Raw genomic sequence first — 24,231 nt, 5'->3', positions numbered from 1 at the left:
TGCTTTGTCGCTGTATCCCGCGTTAGCGAGGTAGCGCAAGGCAACAAACGAAAGAATGGCCCAACCCACCCGCATACACATGTATATACAGACACGTCCACACACACAAAAATACATACCTATACATCTCAATGTATACATATAAATACACACACACAGACATATACATATATATACATGCACATAATTCATACCGTCTGCCTTTATTTATTGCCATCGCCACCACGCCACACATGGAATAACAACCCCCTCCCTCCTCGTGTGTGCAAGGTAGCGCTAGGAAAAGAAAACAAAGGCCTCATTCGCTCACACTCAGTCTCTAGCTGTCATGTAATAATGCACTGAAACCACAGCTCCCTTTCCACATCCAAGCCACACAGAACTTTCCATGGTTTACCCCAGATGCTTCACATGCTCTGGTTCAATCCATTGACAGCACGTCGACCCCGGTATACCACATCATTCCAATTCACTCTAATACTTGCACGCCTTTCACCCTCCTGCATGTTCAGGCCCCGATCACACAAAATCTTTTTCACTCCATCTTTCCACCTCCAATTTGGTCTCCCACTTCTCCTCGTTCCCTCCACCTCTGACACATATATCCTCTTGGTCAATCTTTCCTCACTCATTCTCTCCATGTGACCAAACCATTTCAAAACACCCTCTTCTGCTCTCTCAACCACACTCTTTATACTACCACACATCTCTCTTACCCTTACATTACTTACTTGATCAAACCACCTCACACCACACATTGTCCTCAAACATCTCATTTCCAGCACTTCCACCCTCCTACGCACAACTATATCCATAGCCCACGCCTCGCAACCATACAACATTGTTAGAACCACTATTCCTTCAAACATACCCATTTTTGCTATCCGAAATAATGTTCTCGACTTCCAAACATTCTTCAATGCTCCCAGAATTTTCGCCCCCTCCCCCACCCTATGATACACTTCCGCTTCCATGGTTCTATCCGCTGCTAGATTCACTCCCAATTATCTAAAACACTTTACTTCCTCAAGTTTTTCTCCATTCAAACTTACCTCCCAACTGACTTGACCCTCAACCCTACTGTACCTAATAACCTTGCTCTTATTCACATTTACTCTCAACTTTCTTCTTTCACACACTTTACCAAACTCAGTCACCAGCTTCTGCAGTTTCTCAAACGAATCAGCCACCAGCGCTGTATCATCAGCGAACAATGACTGACTCACTTCCCAAGCTCTCTCATCCACAACAGACTGCATACTTGCCCCTCTTTCCAAAACTCTTGCATTCACCTCCCAAACAACTCCATCCATAAACAAATCAAACAACCATGGAGACATCACACACCCCTGCCGCAAACCTACATTCACTGAGAACCAATCACTTTCCTCTCTTCCTACACGTACACATGCCTTACATCCTCGATAAAAACTTTTCACTGCTTCTAACAACTTGCCTCCCACACCATATATTCTTAATACTTCCACAGAGCATCTCTATCAACTCTATCATATGCCTTCTCCAGATCCATAAATGCTACATACAAATCCATTTGCTTTTCTAAGTATTTCTCACATACATTCTTCAAAGCAAACACCTGATCCACACATCCTCTACCACTTCTGAAACCACACTGCTCTTCCCCAATCTGATGCTCTGTACATGCCTTCACCCTCTCAATCAATACCCTCCCATATAATTTACCAGGAATACTCAACAAACTTATACCTCTGTAATTTGAGCACTCACTCTTATCCCCTTTGCCTTTGTACAATGGCACTATGCAAGCATTCCGCCAATCCTCAGCCACCTCACCATGAATCATACATACATTAAATAACCTTACCAACCAGTCAACAATACAGTCACCCCCTTTTTTAATAAATTCCACTGCAATATCATCCAAACCTGCTGCCTTGCCGGCTTTCATCTTCCGCAAAGCTTTTACTACCTCTTCTCTATTTACCAAATCATTTTCCCTAACCCTCTCACTTTGCACACCACCTTGACCAAAACACCCTATATCTGCCACTCTATCATCAAACACATTCAGCAAACCTTCAAAATACTCACTCCATCTCCTTCTCACATCACCACTACTTGTTATCACCTCCCCATTAGCCCCCTTCACTGAAGTTCCCATTTGCTCCCTTGTCTTACGCACTTTATTTACCTCCTTCCAAAACATCATTTTATTCTCCCTAAAATTTAATGATACTCTCTCACCCCAACTCTCATTTGCCCTCTTTTTCACCTCTTGCACCTTTCTCCTGACCTCCTGTCTCTTTCTTTTATACATCTCCCACTCAATTGCATTTTTTCCCTGCAAAAAATAGTCCAAATGCCTCTCTCTTCTCTTTCACTAATAATCTTACTTCTCAAATCCCACCACTCACTACCCTTTCTAATCAACCCATCTCCCACTCTTCTCATGCCACAAGCATCTTTTGCGCAAGCCATCACTGATTCCCTAAATACATCCCATTCCTCACCCACTCCCCTTACTTCCATTGTTCTCACCTTTTTCCATTCTGTACTCAGTCTTTCTGGTACTTCCTCACACAATTCTCCTTCCCAAGCTCACTTACTCTCACCACCCTCTTCACCCCAACATTCACTCTTCTTTTCTGAAAACCCATGCAAATCTTCACCTTAGCCTCCACAAGATAATGATAAGACATCCCTCCAGTTGCACCTCTCAGCACATTAACATCCAAAAGTCTCTCTTTCGCGCGCCTGCCAATTAACACGTAATCCAATAACGCTCTCTGGCCATCTCTCCTACTTACTTACGTATACTTATGTATATCTCGCCTTTTAAACCAGGTATTCCCAATCACCAGTCCTTTTTCAGCACATAAATCTACAAGCTCTTCACCATTTGTTGTTCGCTGATGATACAGCGCTGGTGGCTGATTCATGTGAGAAACTGCAGAAGCTGGTGACTGAGTTTGGAAAAGTGTGTGGAAGAAGAAAGTTAAGAGTAAATGTGAATAAGAGCAAGGTTATTAGGTACAGTAGGGTTGAGGGTCAAGTGTTTTAGATATCTGGGAGTGGATCTGTCAGCGGATGGAACCATGGAAGCGGAAGTGGATCATAGGGTGGGGGAGGGGGCGAAAATTTTGGGAGCCTTGAAAAATGTGTGGAAGTCGAGAACATTATCTCGGAAAGCAAAAATGGGTATGTTTGATGGAATAGTGGTTCCAACAATGTTGTATGGTTGCGAGGCGTGGGCTATGGATAGAGTTGTGCGCAGGAGGACGGATGTGCTGGAAATGAGATGTTTGAGGACAATGTGTGGTGTGAGGTGGTTTGATCGAGTAAGTAACGTAAGGGTAAGAGAGATGTGTGGAAATAAAAAGAGCGTGGTTGAGAGAGCAGAAGAGGGTGTTTTGAAATGGTTTGGGCACATGGAGAGAATGAGTGAGGAAAGATTGACCAAGAGGATATATGTGTCGGAGGTGGAGGGAACGAGGAGAAGAGGGAGACCAAATTGGAGGTGGAAAGATGGAGTGAAAAAGATTTTGTGTGATCGGGGCCTGAACATGCAGGAGGGTGAAAGGAGGGCAAGGAATAGAGTGAATTGGAGCGATGTGGTATACAGGGGTTGACATGCTGTCAGTGGATTGAATCAAGGCATGTGAAGCGTCTGGGGTAAACCATGGAAAGCTGTGTAGGTATGTATATTTGCGTGTGTGGACGTGTGTATGTACATGTGTATGGGGGGGGGTTGGGCCATTTCTTTCGTCTGTTTCCTTGCGCTACCTCGCAAACGCGGGAGACAGCGACAAAGTATAAAAAAAAAAAAAAAAATATATATATATATATATATATATATATATATATATATATATATATATATATATATATATATGTGTGTGTTTGATGATAGAGTGGCAGATATAGGCTGTTTTGGTCGAGGCGGTGTGCAAAGTGCGAGGGTTAGGGAAAATGAGTTGGTAAACAGAGAAGAAGTAGTAAAAGCTTTGCGGAAGATGAAAGCCGGCAAGGCAGCAGGTTTGGATGGTATTGCAGTGGAATTTATTAAAAAAGGGGGTGACTGTATTGTTGACTGGTTGGTAAGGTTATCTAATGTATGTATGACTCATGGTGAGGTGCCTGAGGATTGGCGGAATGCGTGCATAGTGCCATTGTACAAAGGCAAAGGGGATAAGAGTGAGTGCTCAAATTACAGAGGTATAAGTTTGTTGAGTATTCCTGGCAAATCATATGGGAGGGTATTGATTGAGAGGGTGAAGGCATGTACAGAGCATCAGATTGGGGAAGAGCAGTGTGGTTTCAGAAGTGGTAGAGGATGTGTGGATCAGGTGTTTGCTTTGAAGAATGTATGTGAGAAATACTTAGAAAAGCAAATGGATTTGTATGTAGCATTTATGGATCTGGAGAAGGCACATGATAGAGTTGATATAGATGCTCTGTGGAAGGTATTAAGAATATATGGTGTGGGAGGCAAGTTGTTAGAAGCAGTGAAAAGTTTTTATCGAGGATGTAAGGCATGTGTACATGTAGGAAGAGAGGAAAGTGATTGGTTCTCAATGAATGTAGGTTTGCGGCAGGGGTGTGTGATGTCTCCATGGTTGTTTAATTTGTTTATGGATGGGGTTGTTAGGGAGGTGAATGCAAGAGTTTTGGAAAGAGGGGCAAGTATGAAGTCTGTTGGGGATGAGAGAGCTTGGGAAGTGAGTCAGTTGTTGTTCGCTGATGATACAGCGCTGGTGGCTGATTCATGTGAGAAACTGCAGAAGCTGGTGACTGAGTTTGGTAAAGTGTGTGAAAGAAGAGAGTTAAGAGCAAATGTGAATAAGAGCAAGGTTATTAGGTACAGTAGGGTTGAGGGTCAATTCAACTGGGAGGTGAGTTTGAATGGAGAAAAACTGGAGGAAGTGAAGTGTTTTAGATATCTGGGAGTGGATCTGGCAGCGGATGGAACCATGGAAGCGGAAGTGGATCATAGGGTGGGGGAGGGGGCGAAAATTCTGGGAGCCTTGAAGAATGTGTGGAAGTCGAGAACATTATCTCGGAAAGCAAAAATGGGTATGTTTGAAGGAATAGTGGTTCCAACAATGTTGTATGGTTGCAAGGCGTGGACTATGGATAGAGTTGTGCGCAGGAGGATGGATGTGCTGGAAATGAGATGTTTGAGGACAATGTGTGGTGTGAGGTGGTTTGATCGAGTAAGTAACGTAAGGGTAAGAGAGATGTGTGGAAATAAAAAGAGCGTGGTTGAGAGAGCAGAAGAGGGTGTTTTGAAATGGTTTGGTCACATGGAGAGAATGAGTGAGAAAGATTGACCAAGAGGATATATGTGTCGGAGGTGGAGGGAACGAGGAGAAGAGGGAGACCAAATTGGAGGTGGAAAGATGGAGTGAAAAAGATTTTGTGTGATTGGGGCCTGAACATGCAGGAGGGTGAAAGGAGGGCAAAGAATAGAGTGAATTGGAGCGATGTGGTATACCGGGGTTGACGTGCTGTCAGTGGATTGAATCAAGGAATGTGTATGGGGGTGGGTTGGGCCATTTCTTTCGTCTGTTTCCTTGCGCTACCTCGCAAACGTGGGAGAGAGCAAAAAAAAAAAAAAAAAAAAAAAAAAAAAAAAAATATATATATATATATATATATATATATATATATATATATATATATATATATATATATATATATATATATATGCACCTGGGCATGAGAAGAAAGATCATGAGAGGCAAGTGTTTTGGGAGCAGCTGAATGAGTGTGTTAGTGGTTTTGATGCACGAGACCGGGTTATAGTGTTGGGTGATTTGAATGCAAAGTTGAGTAATGTGGCAGTTGAGGGAATATATATATATATATATATACATATATATATATATATATATATATATATATATATATATATATATATATATATATATTTTTTTTTTTTTTTTCATACTATTCGCCATTTCCCGCGATAGCGAGGTAGCGTTAAGAACAGAGGACTGGGCCTTTGAGGGAGTATCCTCACCTGACCCCCTTCTCTGTTCCTTCTTTTGGAAAAAAAAAAAAAAAAAAAAAAAAAAAAAAAAAAGAGAGGGGAGGATTTCCAGCCCCTCGCTCCCTTCCCTTTTAGTCGCCTTCTACGACACACAGGGAATATGTGGGAAGTATTCTTTCTCCCCTATCCCCAGGGATAATAGCTGTTTTGGGAGCAGCTAAATGAGTGGGTTAGCGGTTTTGATGCACGAGACCGGGTTATAGTGATGGGTGATTTGAATGCAAAGGTGAGTAATGTGGCAGTTGAGGGAATAATTGGTATGCATGGGGTGTTCAGTGTTGTAAATGGAAATGGTGAAGAGCTTGTAGATTTATGTGCTGAAAAAGGACTGATGATTGGGAATACCTGGTTTAAAAAGCGAGATATACATAAGTATACTTATGTAAGTAGGAGAGATGGCCAGAGAGCGTTATTGGATTACGTGTTAATTGACAGGCGTGCGAAAGAGAGACTTTTGGATGTCAATGTGCTGAGAGGTGCAACTGGAGGGATGTCTGATCATTATCTTGTGGAGGCTAAGGTGAAGATTAGTATGGGTTTTCAGAAAAGAAGAGTGAATGTTGGGGTGAAGAAGGTGGTGAGAGTAAGTGAGCTTGGGAAGGAGACCTGTGTGAGGAAGTATCAGGAGAGACTGTGTACAGAATGGAAAAAGGTGAGATCAATGGAAGTAAGGGGAGTGGGGGAGGAATGGGATGTATTTAGGGAATCAGTGATGGATTGCGCAAAAGATGCTTGTGGCATGAGAAGAGTGGGAGGTGGGCTGTTTAGAAAGGGTAGTGAGTGGTGGGATGAAGAAGTAAGAGTATTAGTGAAAGAGAAGAGAGAGGCATTTGGACGATTTTTGCAGGGAAAAAATGCAATTGAGTGGGAGAAGTATAAAAGAAAGAGACAAGAGGTCAAGAGAAAGGTGCAAGAGGTGAAAAAAAGGGCAAATGAGAGTTGGGGTGAGAGACTATCAGTAAATTTTAGGGAGAATAAAAAGATGTTCTGGAAGGAGGTAAATAGGGTGCGTAAGACAAGGGAGCAAATGGGAACTTCAGTGAAGGGCGTAAATGGGGAGGTGATAACAAGTAGTGGTGATGTGAGAAGGAGATGGAATGAGTATTTTGAAGGTTTGTTGAATGTGTCTGATGACAGAGTGGCAGATATAGGGTGTTTGGGTCGAGTTGGTGTGCAAAGTGAGAGGGTTAGGGAAAATGATTTGGTAAACAGAGAAGAGGTAGTAAAAGCTTTGCGGAAGATGAAAGCCGGCAAGGCAGCAGGTTTGGATGGTATTGCAGTGGAATTTATAAAAAAAGGGGGTGACTGTATTGTTGACTGGTTGGTAAGGTTATTTAATGTATGTATGACTCATGGTGAGGTGCCTGAGGATTGGCGGAATGCATGCATAGTGCCATTGTACAAAGGCAAAGGGGATAAGAGTGAGTGCTCAAATTACAGAGGTATAAGTTTGTTGAGTATTCCTGGTAAATTATATGGGAGGGTATTGATTGAGAGGGTGAAGGCATGTACAGAGCATCAGATTGGGGAAGAGCAGTGTGGTTTCAGAAGTGGTAGAGGATGTGTGGATCAGGTGTTTGCTTTGAAGAATGTATGTGAGAAATACTTAGAAAAGCAAATGGATTTGTATGTAGCATTTATGGATCTGGAGAAGGCATATGATAGAGTTGATAGAGATGCTCTGTGGAAGGTATTAAGAATATATGGTGTGGGAGGCAAGTTGTTAGAAGCAGTGAAAAGTTTTTATCGAGGATGTAAGGCATGTGTACGTGTAGGAAGAGAGGAAAGTGATTGGTTCTCAGTGAATGTAGGTTTGCGGCAGGGGTGTGTGATGTCTCCATGGTTGTTTAATTTGTTTATGGATGGGGTTGTTAGGGAGGTAAATGCAAGAGTTTTGGAAAGAGGGGCAAGTATGAAGTCTGTTGTGGATGAGAGAGCTTGGGAAGTGAGTCAGTTGTTGTTCGCTGATGATACAGCGCTGGTGGCGGATTCATGTGAGAAACTGCAGAAGCTGGTGACGGAGTTTGGTAAAGTGTGTGGAAGAAGAAAGTTAAGAGTAAATGTGAATAAGAGCAAGGTTATTAGGTACAGTAGGGTTGAGGGTCAAGTCAATTGGGAGGTGAGTTTGAATGGAGAAAAACTGGAGGAAGTGAAGTGTTTTAGATATCTGGGAGTGGATCTGTCAGCGGATGGAACCATGGAAGCGGAAGTGGATCATAGGGTGGGGGAGGGGGCGAAAATTTTGGGAGCCTTGAAAAATGTGTGGAAGTCGAGAACATTATCCCGGAAAGCAAAAATGGGTATGTTTGAAGGAATAGTGGTTCCAACAATGTTGTATGGTTGCGAGGCGTGGGCTATGGATAGAGTTGTGCGCAGGAGGATGGATGTGCTGGAAATGAGATGTTTGAGGACAATGTGTGGTGTGAGGTGGTTTGATCGAGTAAGTAACGTAAGGGTAAGAGAGATGTGTGGAAATAAAAAGAGCGTGGTTGAGAGAGCAGAAGAGGGTGTTTTGAAGTGGTTTGGGCACATGGAGAGAATGAGTGAGGAAAGATTGACCAAGAGGATATATGTGTCGGAGGTGGAGGGAACGAGGAGAAGAGGGAGACCAAATTGGAGGTGGAAAGATGGAGTGAAAAGGATTTTGTGTGATCGGGGCCTGAACATGCAGGAGGGTGAAAGGAGGGCAAGGAATAGAGTGAATTGGAGCGATGTGGTATACAGGGGTTGACGTGCTGTCAGTGGATTGAATCAAGGCATGTGAAGCGTCCGGGGTAAACCATGGAAAGCTGTGTAGGTATGTATATTTGCGTGTGTGGACGTGTGTATGTACATGTGTATGGGGGGGGTTGGGCCATTTCTTTCGTCTGTTTCCTTGCGCTACCTCGCAAACGCGGGAGACAGCGACGAGGTATAAAAAAAAAAAAAAAAAAAAAAAAAAAAAAAAAAAAAAAATATATATATATATATATATATATATATATATATATATATATATATATTAACAATTAACACGTAATCCAATAACGCTCTCTGGCCATCTCTCCTACTTACATAAGTATACTTATGTATATCTCGCTTTTTAAACCAGGTATTCCCAATCATCACTCCTTTTTCAGCATATAAATCTACAAGCTCTTCACCATTTCCATTTACAATACTGAACACCCCATGTATACCAATTATTCCCTCAACTGCCACATTACTCACCTTTGCATTCAAATCACCCATCACTATAACCCGGTCTCGTGCATCAAAACCACTAACAGACTCATTCAGCTGCTCCAAAAACACTTGCCTCTCATGATCTTTCTTCTCATGCCCAGGTGCATATGCACCAATAATCACCCATCTCTCTCCATCAACTTTCAGTTTTACCCATATTAATCGAGAATTTACTTTCTTACATTCTATCACATACTCCCACAACTCCTGTTTCAGGAGTATTGCTACTCCTTCCCTTGCTCTTGTCTTCTCACTAACCCCTGACTACTCCCAAGACCTTCCCAAACCACTCTTCCCCTTTACCCTTGAGCTTCGTTTCACTCAGAGCCAAAACATCCATGTTCCTTTCCCCAAACATACTATCTATCTCTCCTTTTTTCACATCTTGGTTACATCCACACACATTTAGGCACTTTTGGATGTTAATGTGCTGAGAGGTGCAACTGGAGGGATGTCTGATCATTATCTTGTGGAGGCTAAGGTGAAGATCTGTATGGGTTTTCAGAAAAGAAGAGTGAATGTTGGGGTGAAGAGGGTGGTGAGAGTAAGTGAGCTTGGGAAGGAGACTTGTGTGAGGAAGTACCAGGAGAGACTGAGTACAGAATGGAAAAAAATGAGAACAATGGAAGTAAGGGGAGTGGGGGAGGAATGGGATGTATTTGGGGAATCAGTGATTGATTGCGCAAAAGATGCTTGTGGCATGAGAAGAGTGGGAGATGGGTTGATTGGAAAGGGTAGTGAGTGGTGGGATGAAGAAGTAAGAGTATTAGTGAAAGAGAAGAGAGAGGCATTTGGACGATTTTTGCAGGGAAAAAATGCAATTGAGTGGGAGATGTATAAAAGAAAGAGACAGGAGGTCAAGAGAAAGGTGCAAGAGGTGAAAAAAAGGGCAAATGAGAGTTGGGGTGAGAGAGTATCATTAAATTTTAGGGAGAATAAAAAGATGTTCTGGAAGGAGGTAAATAAAGTGCGTAAGACAAGGGAGCAAATGGGAACTTCAGTGAAGGGCGCAAATGGGGAGGTGATAACAAGTAGTGGTGATGTGAGAAGGAGATGGAGTGAGTATTTTGAAGGTTTGTTGAATGTGTTTGATGACAGAGTGGCAGATATAGGGTGTTTTGGTCGAGGTGGTGTGCAAATTGAGAGGGTTAGGGAAAATGATTTGGTAAACAGAGAAGAGGTAGTAAAAGCTTTGCGGAAGATGAAAGCCGGCAAGGCAGCAGGTTTGGATGGTATTGCAGTGGAATTTATTAAAAAAGGGGGTGACTTTATGGTTGACTGGTTGGTAAGGTTATTTAATGTATGTATGACTCATGGTGAGGTGCCTGAGGATTGGCGGAATGCGTGCATAGTGCCATTGTACAAAGGCAAAGGGGATAAGAGTGAGTGCTCAAATTACAGAGGTATAAGTTTGTTGAGTATTCCTGGTAAATTATGTGGGAGGGTATTGATTGAGAGGGTGATTGCATGTACAGAGCATCTGATTGGGGAAGAGCAGTGTGGTTTCAGAAGTGGTAGAGGATGTGTGGATCAGGTGTTTGCTTTGAAGAATGTATGTGAGAAATACTTAGAAAAGCAAATGGATTTGTATGTAGCATTTATGGATCTGGAGAAGGCATATGGTAGAGTTGATAGAGATGGTCTGTGGAAGGTATTAAGAATATATGGTGTGGGAGGCAAGTTGTTAGAAGCAGTGAAAAGTTTTTATCGAGGATGTAAGGCATGTGTACATGTAGGAAGAGAAAAAAGTGATTGGTTCTCAGTGAATGTAGGTTTGCGGCAGGGGTGTGTGATGTCTCTATGGTTGTTTAATTTGTTTATGGATGGGGTTGTTAGGGAGGTGAATGCAAGAGTTTTGGAAAGAGGGGCAAGTATGAAGTCTGTTGGGGATGAGAGAGCTTGGGAAGTGAGTCAGTTGTTGTTCGCTGATGATACAGCGCTGGTGGCTGATTCATGTGAGAAACTGCAGAAGCTGGTGACTGAGATTGGTAAAGTGTGTGAAAGAAGAAAGTTAAGAGTAAATGTGAATAAGAGCAAGGTTGTTAGGTACAGTAGGGTTGAGGGTCAAGTCAATTGGGAGGTGAAATTGAATGGAGAAAAACTGGAGGAAGTAAAGTGTTTTAGATATCTGGGAGTGGATCTGGCAGCGCATGGAACCATGGAAGCGGAAGTGGATCATAGGGTGGGGGAGGGGGCGAAAATTCTGGGAGCCTTGAAGAATGTGTGGAAGTCGAGAACATTATCTCGGAAAGCAAAAATGGGTATGTTTGAAGGAATAGTGGTTCCAACAATGTTGTATGGTTGCAAGGCGTGGGCTATGGATAGAGTGGTGCGCAGGAGGATGGATGTGCTGGAAATGAGATGTTTGAGGACAATGTGTGGTGTGAGGTGGTTTGATCGAGTAAGTAACGTAAGGGTAAGAGAGATGTGTGGAAATAAAAAGAGCGTGGTTGAGAGAGCAGAAGAGGGTGTTTTGAAATGGTTTGGGCACATGGAGAGAATGAGTGAGGAAAGGTTGACCAAGAGGATATATGTCGGAGGTGGAGGGAACGAGGAGAAGAGGGAGACCAAATTGGAGGTGGAAAGATGGAGTGAAAAAGATGTTGTGTGATCGGGGCCTGAACATGCAGGAGGGTGAAAGGAGGGCAAGGAATAGAGTGAATTGGAGCGATGTGGTATACCGGGGTTGACGTGCTGTCAGTGGATTGAATCAGGGCATGTGAAGCGTCTGGGGTAAACCATGGAAAGCTGAGTAGGTATGTATATTTGCGTGTGTGGACGTATGTATATACATGTGTATGGGGGTGGGTTGGGCCATTTCTTTCGTCTGTTTCCTTGCGCTACCTCGCAAGCGCGGGAGACAGCGACAAAGCAAAAAAAAAAAAAAAAAAATATATATATATATATATATATATATGCACCTGGGCATGAGAAGAAAGATCATGAGAGGCAAGAGTTTTGGGAGCAGCTGAATGAGTGTGTTAGTGGTTTTGATGCATGAGACCGGGTTATAGTGTTGGGTGATTTGAATGCAAAGGTGAGTAATGTGGCAGTTGAGGGAATAATTGGTATACATGGGGTGTTCAGTGTTGTAAATGGAAATGGTGAAGAGCTTGTAGATTTATGTGCTGAAAAAGGACTGATGATTGGGAATACCTGGTTTAAAAACCGAGATATACATAAGTATATTTATGTAAGTAGGAGAGATGGCCAGAGAGCGTTATTGGATTACGTGTTAATTGACAGGCGCGCGAAAGAGAGACTTTTGGATGTTAATGTGCTGAGAGGTGCAACTGGAGGGATGTCTGATCATTATCTTGTGGAGGCTAAGGTGAAGATTTGTATGGGTTTCCAGAAAAGAAGAGTCAATGTTGGGGTGAAGAGGGTGGTGAGAGTAAGTGAGCTTGGGAAGGAGACTTGTGTGAGGAAGTACCAGGAGAGACTGAGTACAGAATGGAAAAAGGTGAGAACAATGGAAGTAAGGGGAGTGGGGGAGGAATGGGATGTATTTAGGGAATCAGTGATGGATTGCGCAAAAGATGCTTGTGGCATGAGAAGAGTGGGAGATGGGTTGATTAGAAAGGGTAGTGAGTGGTGGGATGAAGAAGTAAGAGTATTAGTGAAAGAGAAGAGAGAGGCATTTGGATGATTTTTGCAGGGAAAAAATGAAATTGAGTGGGAGACGTATAAAAGAAAGAGACAGGAGGTCAAGAGAAAGGTGCAAGAGGTGAAAAAAAGGGCAAATGAGAGTTGGGGTGAGAGAGTATCATTAAATTTTAGGGAGAATAAAAAGATGTTCTGGAAGGAGGTAAATAAAGTGTGTAAGACAAGGGAGCAAATGGGAACTTCAGTGAAGGGCGCAAATGGGGAGGTGAGAACAAGTAGTGGTGATGTGAGGAGATGGAGTGAGTATTTTGAAGGTTTGTTGAATGTGTTTGATGATAGAGTGGCAGATATAGGGTGTTTTGGTCGAGGTGGTGTGCAAAGTGCGAGGGTTAGGGAAAATGATTTGGTAAACAGAGAAGAGGTATTAAAAGCTTTGCGGAAGATGAAAGCCGGCAAGGCAGCAGGTTTGGATGGTATTGCAGTGGAATTTATTAAAAAAGGGGGTGACTGTATTGTTGACTGGTTGGTAAGGTTATTTAATGTATGTATGACTCATGGTGAGGTGCCTGAGGATTGGCGGAATGCGTGTATAGTGCCATTGTACAAAGGCAAAGGGGATAAGAGTGAGTGCTCAAATTACAGAGGTATAAGTTTGTTGAGTATTCCTGGCAAATTATATGGGAGGGTATTGATTGAGAGGGTGAAGGCATGTACAGAGCATCAGATTGGGGAAGAGCAGTGTGGTTTCAGAAGTGGTAGAGGATGTGTGGATCAGGTGTTTGCTTTGAAGAATGTATGTGAGAAATACTTAAAAAAGCAAATGGATTTGTATGTAGCATTTATGGATCTGGAGAAGGCATATGATAGAGTTGATAGAGATGGTCTGTGGAAGGTATTAAGAATATATGGTGTGGGAGGCAAGTTGTTAGAAGCAGTGAAAAGTTTTTATCGAGGATGTAAGGCATGTGTACGTGAAGGAAGAGAGGAAAGTGATTGGTTCTCAGTGAATGTAGGTTTGCGGCAGGGGTGTGTGATGTCTCCATGGTTGTTTGATTTGTTTATGGATGGGGTTGTTAGGGAGGTGAATGCAAAAGTTTTGGAGAGAGGGGCAAGTATGAAGTCTGTTGGGGATGAGAGAGCTTGGGAAGTGAGTCAGTTGTTGTTCGCTGATGATACAGCGCTGGTGGATGATTCATGTGAGAAACTGCAGAAGCTGGTGACTGAGTTTGGTAAAGTGTGTGGAAGAAGAAAGTTAAGAGTAAATGTGAATAAGAGCAAGGTTATTAGGTACAGTAGGGTTGAGGGTCAAGTCAATTGGGAGGTGAGTTTGAATGGAGAAAAACTGGAGGAAGTGAAGTGTTTTAGATATCTGGGAGTGGATCTGTCAGCGGATGGAACCATGGAAACGGAAGTGGATCATAGGGTGGGGGAGGGGGCGAAAATTTTGGGAGCCTTGAAAAATGTGTGGAAGTCGAGAACATTATCTCGGAAAGCAAAAATGGGTATGTTTGAAGGAATAGTGGTTCCAACAATGTTGTATGGTTGCGAGGCGTGGGCTATGGATAGAGTTGTGCGCAGGAGGATGGATGTGCTGGAAATGAGATGTTTGAGGACAATGTGTGGTGTGAGGTGGTTTGATCGAGTAAGTAACGTAAGGGTAAGAGAGATGTGTGGAAATAAAAAGAGCGTGGTTGAGAGAGCAGAAGAGGGTGTTTTGAAATGGTTTGGGCACATGGAGAGAATGAGTGAGGAAAGATTGACCAAGAGGATATATGTGTCGGAGGTGGAGGGAACGAGGAGAAGAGGGAGACCAAATTGGAGGTGGAAAGATGGAGTGAAAAAGATTTTGTGTGATCGGGGCCTGAACATGCAGGAGGGTGAAAGGAGGGCAAGGAATAGAGTGAATTGGAGCGATGTGGTATACAGGGGTTGACGTGCTGTCAGTGGATTGAATCAAGGCATGTGAAGCGTCTGGGGTAAACCATGGAAAGCTGTGTAGGTATGTATATTTGCGTGTGTGGACGTGTGTATGTACATGTGTATGGGGGGGGGGTTGGGCCATTTCTTTCGTCTGTTTCCTTGCGCTACCTCGCAAACGCGGGAGACAGCGACAAAGTATAAAAAAAAAAAAAAAAAAAAAAATATATATATATATATATATATATATTTGTTTTATTTATCTATTTTGCTTTCTCACTGTCTCCTGCGTTAGCGAGGTAGCACAAGGAAACAGACGAAAGAATGGCCCAAGCCACCCACATACACATGTATATAGATACACTTCCACACACGCAAATATACATACCTATACATCTCAACATATACACATATACACACACAGACATATACCTATATACACATGTACATAATTCATGCTGTCTGCCTTTCTTCATTCCCATCGCCACCCCGCCACACATGAAATAACAACCCCCTCCCCCCTCATGTATGCGAGGTAGCGCTAGGAAAAGACAACAAAGGCCACTTTCGTTCACACTCAGTCTCTAGCTGTAATGTAATAATGCACCGAAACCACAGCTCCCTTTCCACATCCAGGCCCTACAGAAATTTTCATGGTTTACCCCAGACGCTTCACATGCCCTGGTTCAATCCATTGACAGCACTTCGACTGTGGTATACCACATCATTCCAGTTCACTCTATTCCTTGAACACCTTTCACCCTCCTGCATGTTCAGGCCCCGATCACTCAAAATCTTCTTCAATCCATCTTTCCACCTCCAAATTGGTCTCCCACTTCTGTTCGTTCCCTCCACCTCTGACACGTATATCCTCTTGGTCAATCTTTCCTCACTCATTCTCCCAATGTGACCAAACCATTTCAAAACACCTTCTGCTCTCTCAACCACACTCTTTTTATTACCACACATCTCTCTTATCCTATCATTACTTACTCAATAAAAACCACCTCACACCACATATTGTCCTCAAATATCTCATTTCCAGCACATCCACCCCCTCCGTACAAATCTATCCATACCCCACGCCTCGCAACCATATAACACTGTTGAAACCACTATTCCTCCAAACATACCCATTTTTCCTTTCTGAGATAATGTTCTCGACTGCCACACATTCTTCAACGCTCCCAGAACTTTTGCCCCCTTCCCCACCCTAAGTCCATTCCCAGATATCTAAAACACTTCACTTCCTCAAGTTTTTTTCCATTCAAACTTACCTTCCAATTGACTTGTCCCTCAACCCTACTGTACCTAATAATCTTGCTCTTAATTTACATTTACTCTCAGCTTTCTTCTTTCACACACTTTACCAAACTCAGTCACCAGCTTCTGCAGTTTCTCACATGAATCAGCCACCAGCACTGTATCATCAGCGAACAACAACTGACTCACTTTCCAAGCTCCCTCATCCACAACAAACTGCATACTTGCCCCTCTTTCCGGTTTTCATCTTCAGCAAAGCTTTTACTACCTCTTCTCTGTTTACCAAATCATTTTCCCTAACCCTCTCACTTTGCATACCACCTCGACCAAAACACCCTATATCTGCCACTATATCATCAAACACATTCAACAAACCTTCAAAATACTCACTCCATCTCCTTCTCACATCACCACTACTTGTTATCACCTCCCCATTAGCCCCCTTCACTGAAGTTCCCATTTGTTCCCTTGTCTTACGCACTTTATTTACCTCCTTCCAAAACATCTTTTTATTCTCCCTAAAATTTAATGATACTCTCTCACCCCAACTCTCATTTGCCCTTTTTTCATCTCTTGCACCTTTCTCTTGACCTCCTGCCTCTTTCTTTTATACATCTCCCATTCATTTGCATTATTTCTCTGCAAAAATTGTCCAAATGCCTTTCTCTTCTCTTCCACTAATAATCTTACTTATTAGGAAGGTATTAAGAATATATGGTATGAGAGGCAAGTTGTTTGAAGCAGTGAAAAGTTTTTATCGAGGATGTAAGGCTTGTTGTATACGAGTAGGAAGAGAGAAAAGTGATTGGTTCTCAGTGAATGTCCGTTTGTGATGGGTGCATGATGTCTCCATGGTTGTATAAGTTATGTATGGATGAAGTTGTTAGGGAGGTGAATGCAAGAGTTTTGGAGAAAGGGGCAAGTATGCAGTCTGTTATGGATGAGAGAGCTTGGGAAGTGAGTCAGTTGTTGTTTGCTGTTGATACAGCACTGGTGGCGAATAGGCGTGAGAAACTGCAGAAGTTGGTGACTGAGTTTGGTAAAGTGTGTGAAAGAAGAAAGCTGAAAGTAAATGTGAATAAGAATAGGGTTGCGGGACAAGTCAATTGGGAGGTACGTTGAATGGAGAAAAACTAGAGGAAGAAGTGTTTTAGATATCTGAGAGTGGATTTGGCAGTGGATGGAACCATGGAAGCGGAAGTGAGTCATAGGATTGGGGAGGGGGTGAAAGTTCTGGGAACATAGAAAAATTTGTGGAAGGCGAGAACGTTATCTTGGAAAGCAAAAATGGCTATGGTTATGAAAATGCTATATGGCTGCGAGGCGTGAGCTATAGATAGAGTTGTGCGGAGGAGGGTGCATGTGTTGGAAATGAGACGTTTGAGGACAATATGTGGTTTAATCGAGTAAGTAATGAAAGGGTAAGAGATATGTGTGGTAATAAGAAGAGTGTGGTTGAGAGAGCAGAAGGTGTTTTGAAATGATTTGGTCACATGGAGAGAATGCATGAGGAAAGATTGACAAAGAGGATATATGTGTCAGAGGTGGAGGGAACGAGAAGTGGGAGATCAAATTGGAGGTGGAAAGATGGAGTGAAAAAGATTTTGAGTGATTGGGGCCTGAACATGCAGGAGGGTGAAAGGCATGCAAGGAACAGAGTGAATTGGAACGATGTGGTATACCAGGGGTCAACGTGCTGTCAATGGATTGAACCAAGGCATGAGAAGCGTTTGGGGTAAACCATGGAAAGTTCTGTGGGGCCTGGATTTGGAATGGGAGCTGTGGTTTTGGTGCATTATACATGACAGCTAGAGACTAAGTGTGAACGAATGTGGCCTTTGTTGTCTTTTCCTAGTGCTACCTTGCGCACATGTGGAGGGACGGGGTTGTCATTTCATGTGTGGCGGGGTGGCAATGGGAATGAATAACGGTAGACAATATGAATTATGTACAAGTGTATATATGTATATGTCTGTGTGTGTATATATATGTATACATTGAGATGTATAGGTATGTATATGTGCATGTGTGGGCATGTATGAATATACATGTGTATGTGGGTGGGTTGGGCTATTCGTTCGTCTGTTTCCTTGCGCTACCTTGCTAACGCGGGAGACAGCAACAAAGTATAATGAAAATAAAAAATGAAATTATCATATATATATATATATATATATATATATATATATATATATATATATATATATATATATATATATATAAGAGTGAGTGCTCAAATTACAGAGGTATAAGTTTGTTGAGTATTCCTGGTAAATTATATGGGAGGGTATTGATTGAGAGGGTGAAGGCATGTACAGAGCATCAGATTGGGGAAGAGCAGTGCGGTTTCAGAAGTGGTAGAGGATGTGTGGATCAGGTGTTTGCTTTGAAGAATGTATGTGAGAAATACTTAGAAAAGCAAATGGATTTGTATGTAGCATTTATGGATCTGGAGAAGGCATATGATAGAGTTGATAGAGATGCTCTGTGGAAGGTATTAAGAATATATGGTGTGGGAGGCAAGTTGTTAGAAGCAGTGAAAAGTTTTTATCGAGGATGTAAGGCATGTGTACGTGTAGGAAGAGAGGAAAGTGATTGGTTCTCAGTGAATGTAGGTTTGCGGCAGGGGTGTGTGATGTCTCCATGGTTGTTTAATTTGTTTATGGATGGGGTTGTTAGGGAGGTAAATGCAAGAGTCCTGGAAAGAGGGGCAAGTATGAAGTCTGTTGGGGATGAGACAGCTTGGGAAGTGAGTCAGTTGTTGTTCGCTGATGATACAGCGCTGGTGGCTGATTCATGTGAGAAACTGCAGAAGCTGGTGACTGAGTTTGGTAAAGTGTGTGGAAGAAGAAAGTTAAGAGTAAATGTGAATAAGAGCAAGGTTATTAGGTACAGTAGGGTTGAGGGTCAAGTCAATTGGGAGGTGAGTTTGAATGGAGAAAAACTGGAGGAAGTGAAGTGTTTTAGATATCTGGGAGTGGATCTGTCAGCGGATGGAACCATGGAAGCGGAAGTGAATCATAGGGTGGGGGAGGGGGCGAAAATTTTGGGAGCCTTGAAAAATGTGTGGAAGTCGAGAACATTATCTCGGAAAGCAAAAATGGGTATGTTTGAAGGAATAGTGGTTCCAACAATGCTGTATGGTTGCGAGGCGTGGGCTATGGATAGAGTTGTGCGCAGGAGGATGGATGTGCTGGAAATGAGATGTTTGAGGACAATGTGTGGTGTGAGGTGGTTTGATCGAGTAAGTAACGTAAGGGTAAGAGAGATGTGTGGAAATAAAAAGAGCGTGGTTGAGAGAGCAGAAGAGGGTGTTTTGAAATGGTTTGGGCACATGGAGAGAATGAGTGAGGAAAGATTGACCAAGAGGATATATGTGTCGGAGGTGGAGGGAACGAGGAGAAGAGGGAGACCAAATTGGAGGTGGAAAGATGGAGTGAAAAAGATTTTGTGTGATCGGGGCCTGAACATGCAGGAGGGTGAAAGGAGGGCAAGGAATAGAGTGAATTGGAGCGATGTGGTATACAGGGGTTGACGTGCTGTCAGTGGATTGAATCAAGGCATGTGAAGCGTCTGGGGTAAACCATGGAAAGCTGTGTAGGTATGTATATTTGCGTGTGTGGACGTGTGTATGTACATGTGTATGGGGGGGGGGTTGGGCCATTTCTTTCGTCTGTTTCCTTGCGCTACCTCGCAAACGCGGGAGACAGCGACAAAGTATAAAAAAAAAAAAAAAAAAAAAAAAAAAAATATATATATCATTATATTCTTATCATAGTTTGTCGCCGCATCCTGCGTTAGCGAAGTAGCACAAGGAAACAGACAAAATAATGGCCCAACCCACTGACATACACATGTATATACATACACATCCACACATGCACATATATATACCTATACATTTCAATGTATACATATATATACATACAAAGACATATAATACATTTATACACATGTACATAATTCATACTTGCTGCTTTTATTCATTCCCATCGCCACCCCGCCTTAAATGAAATGACAACCCCCTCCCCTCGCATGCACGTGAGGTAGCGCTAGGAAAAGACACCAAAGGCCACATTCGTTCAAACTCAGTCTCTAGCTGTCATGTATAATGCACTGAAACCACAGCTCCCTTTCCACATCCAGGCCCCACAAAACTTTCTATGGTTTACCCAAGACACTTCACATGCCCTGGTCCAATCCACTGACAGCACGTCAACCCCAGTATACCATATCATTACAATTCACTCTATTCCTTGCATGTCTTTCACCCTCCTGCATGTTTAGGCCCTGATTGCTCAAAATCTTTTTCATGCCATCTTTCCACCTCCAATTTCGTCTCCCACTTCTCCTCGTTCCCTCCACCTCTGACACATATATCCTCTTTGTCAATCTTTCCTCACTCATTCTCTCCATGTGACCAAACCATTTCAAAACACCCTCTTCTGCTTTCTCAACCACACTCTTTTTATTACCACACATCTCTTATCCTTTCATTACTTACTCGATCAAACCACCTCACACCACATATTTTCCTCAAACATCTCATTTCCAACACATCCACCCTCCTCCGCAGAACTCTATCTATAGCCCATACTGTGCAACTATATAACATTGTTGGAATCACTATTCCTTTACACATACCCATTTTTGCTTTCTGAGATAATGTTCTCGCCTTCCATACATTTTTCAACGCTCCCAGAACCTTCACCCCTTCCCCCACCATGTGACTCAATTCTGTTTCCATGGTTACACCCGCTGCCAAATCCACTCCCAAATATCCAAAATACTTCACTTCCTCCAGTTTTTCGCCATACAAACTTACCTCCCAATTGACTTGTCCCTCAACCCTACTGTACCTAATAAGGTTGCTCTTATTCACATTTCCTCTCAGCTTTCTTCTTTTACACACTTTACCAAACTCAGTCACCAGCTTCTGCAGTTTCTCACACGAATCAGCCACCAGCGCTGTATCATCAGCGAACAACAACTGACTCACTTCCCAAGTTCTCCCATCCACAACAGACTGCATACTTGCCCCTCTCTCCAAAACTCTTGCATTCATCTCCCTAAGAACCCCATCCATAAACAAATTAAACAACCATGGAGACATCATGCACCCCTGCCACAAACCGACATTCACTGAGAACCAATCACTTTCCTCTCTTCCTACTCATACACATGCCTTACATCCTCGATAAAACCTTTTCACTGCTTCTAACAACTTGCCTCCCACACCATATATTCTTAATACCTTCCACAGAGCATAAATGTTACATAGAAATCCATTTGCTTTTCTAAGTATTTCTCACAAACATTCTTCAAAGCAAACATCTGATCCACACATCCTCTACCACTTCTGAAACCACACTGCTCTTCCCCAATCTGATGCTCTGTACATGCCTTCACCCTCTCAAACAATACCCTCCCATATAATTTCCCACGTATACTCAACAAACTTATACCTCTGTAATTTAAGCACTCACCTTTATCCCCTTTGCCTTTGTACAATGGCACTATGCATGCATTCCGCCAATCCTCAGGCACCTCACCACGAATCAGACACACATTAAATATCCTTACCAACAAGTCAACAACAGTCACCCCCTTTTTTAATAAATTCCACTGCAATACCATCCAAACCCGCTGCCTTGTCAGCTTCCATCTTCCGCAAAGCTTTTACCACCTCTTCTCTGTTTACCAAATCATTCTCCCTAACCCTCTCAATTCGCACACCACCTCGACCAAAACGCTCTACATCTGCCACTCTATCATCAAACACATTCAACAAACCTTCAAAATACTCACTCCATCACCACTACTTGTTATCACCTTCCCATTAGCCCCTTTCACCAATGTTCCTATTTGTTCCATTGTCTTACATACTTTATTTACCTCCTTCCAAAACATCTTTTTATTCTCCCTAAAATTTAATGATACTCTCTCACCCAAGCTCTCATTTGCCCTCTTTTTCACCTCTTGCCCCTTTCTCTTGACCTCCTGCCTTTTTCTTTTATACATCTCCCATCATTTGCACTCTTTCCATACAAAAATCATCCAAATGCCTCTCTCTTCTCTTTCACTAATAATCTTACTTCTTCATCCCATCACTCACTACCCTTTCTAATACGCCCACCTCTCATGCTTCTCATGTCACAAGCATCTTTTGTGCAAGCCATCACTACCCTAAATACATCCCATTCCTCCCCCAAACCCCTTATGTCCTTTGCTCTCACCTTTTTCCATTCTGTTCTCAGTCTCGCCTGGTACTTCCTTACATAAGTCTCCTTCCCAAGCTCACTTACTCTCACCACACTCTTTGACCCAACATTCTCTCTTCTTTTCTGAAAACCTCTACAAATCTTCACCTTTGCCTCCACAAGATAATGATCAGACATCCCTCCAGTTGCACCTTTCAGCACATTAACATCCAAAAGTCTCTCTTTTGCATGCCTATCAATTAATCCAAGAATGCTCTCTGGCTATCTCTCCTACTTACATGCGTATACTTATGTATATCTCTCTTTTTAAACCAGGTATTCCCAATCACCAGTCCTTTTTCAGCACATAAATCTACAAGCTCTTCACCATTTTCATTTACAACACTCAACACATCATGTACACCAATTATTCCCTCAACTGCCACATTACTCACCTTTGCATTCAAATCATCCATCACTTATCCTGGTCTCGTGCATGAAAACTACAAACACTCACTCAGCTGCTCCCAAAACACTTGCCTCTCATGATCTTTCTTCTCATGCCCAGGGGCATAGGCACCAATAATCACCCATCTCTCTCCATCCACTTTCAGTTATACCCATACTAATCTAGAGTTTACTTTCTTACACTCTATCACATACTCCCATCACTCCTGTTTCAAGAGTAGATCTACTCCTTCCCTTGCTCTTGTCCCCTCACCAACCTCTGACTTTACTCCCAAAACATCCCCAAACCACTCTTCCCCTTTACCCTTGAGCTTTGTTTCACTCAGAGCCAAAACATCCAGGTTCCTTTCCTCAAACATACTACCTATCTCTCCTTTTTCTCATCTTGGTTACATCCACACACATTTAGACACCATAATCTGAGCCTTCGAGGAGGACGAGTACTCCCCGCGTGACTCCTTCTTCTGTTTCCCCTTTTAAAAAGTTAGAATACAAGGAGGGGAGGGTTTCTAGCCCTCTAGTCCCGTCCCCTTTAGTCGCCTTCTACAACACATGAGGAATGCGCAGGTGGTTTGATCGAGTAAGTAACGTAAGGGTAAGAGAGATGTGTGGAAATAAAAAGAGCATGGTTGAGAGAGCAGAAGAGGGTGTTTTGAAATGGTTTGGGCACATGGAGAGAATGAGTGAGGAAAGATTGACCAAGAGGATATATGTGTCGGAGGTGGAGGGAACGAGAAGAGGGAGACCAAATTGGAGGTGGAAAGATGGAGTGAAAAAGATTTTGTGTGATCGGGGCCTGAACATGCAGGAGGGTGTAAGGAGGGCAAGGAATAGAGTGAATTGGAACGATGTGGTATACCAGGGTTGACGTGCTGTCAGTGGATTGAATCAAGGCATGTGAAGCGTCTGGGGTAAACCATGGAAAGCTGTGTAGGTATGTATATTTGCGTGTGTGGACGTATGTATATACATGTGTATGGGGGTGGGTTGGGCCATTTCTTTCGTCTGTTTCCTTGCGCTACCTCGCAAACGCGGGAGACAGCGGCAAAAAAAAAAAAAAAAAAAAAAAAAAAAAAAAAAAAAACCTCTGTCACATGAAAACCTTAAAACATTTGAATTTAAGTATGAATTTCAAAATTGTCATATGACTAAAAAATAGTAAATTTCAGCTTTACAGGCACTACAGGTCTATCACTTTTGTCTCATCAGCTCATCAATTACATTGAAACTAGTTTAGAAAATATGTATGAATGATAGCATGAAATGGTTTAGCAAAAATGCATAGGAAAAACCTCATTACTGTTATCAACACTTTCAAAGTCATATCTCTTACGTAAAAGTATGTAATTCTATTAGTGAACTGCATTTGTCAGGCTAATTTGGTTGTACACTAACTTACTTGTGGAATGGGTTGATGGGATGCAAGTGGCACAACATAGAAGTCCTTCACTGACTTTTCACAATTTCCAATAACTGCATACCTGAAAAATTTTAAATCATTATATGTGTGTAACGATA

At 42.6% G+C, this 24,231-nt stretch overlaps 1 protein-coding gene across 1 annotated transcript in view; it reads right to left on the bottom strand.

Annotated features, from left to right (window-relative positions):
* The window catches only part of LOC139749885 (uncharacterized), a 230,545-nt gene that overhangs the window by 57,120 nt on the left and 149,194 nt on the right, over positions 1–24,231 (bottom strand). The window contains exon 6 of the mRNA XM_071664267.1: positions 24,113–24,194. Within this exon, the coding sequence (XP_071520368.1) occupies positions 24,113–24,194 (82 nt within the window). The remainder of the gene's footprint in view (positions 1–24,112; positions 24,195–24,231) is intronic.

Source organism: Panulirus ornatus, chromosome 8 (genome assembly GCF_036320965.1).
Source record: "Panulirus ornatus isolate Po-2019 chromosome 8, ASM3632096v1, whole genome shotgun sequence".
Taxonomy (NCBI): Eukaryota; Metazoa; Arthropoda; class Malacostraca; order Decapoda; family Palinuridae; genus Panulirus; species Panulirus ornatus.
Note: the sequence above shows the minus strand (reverse complement) of the source record. Positions and strands in the feature narration are given on the sequence as shown.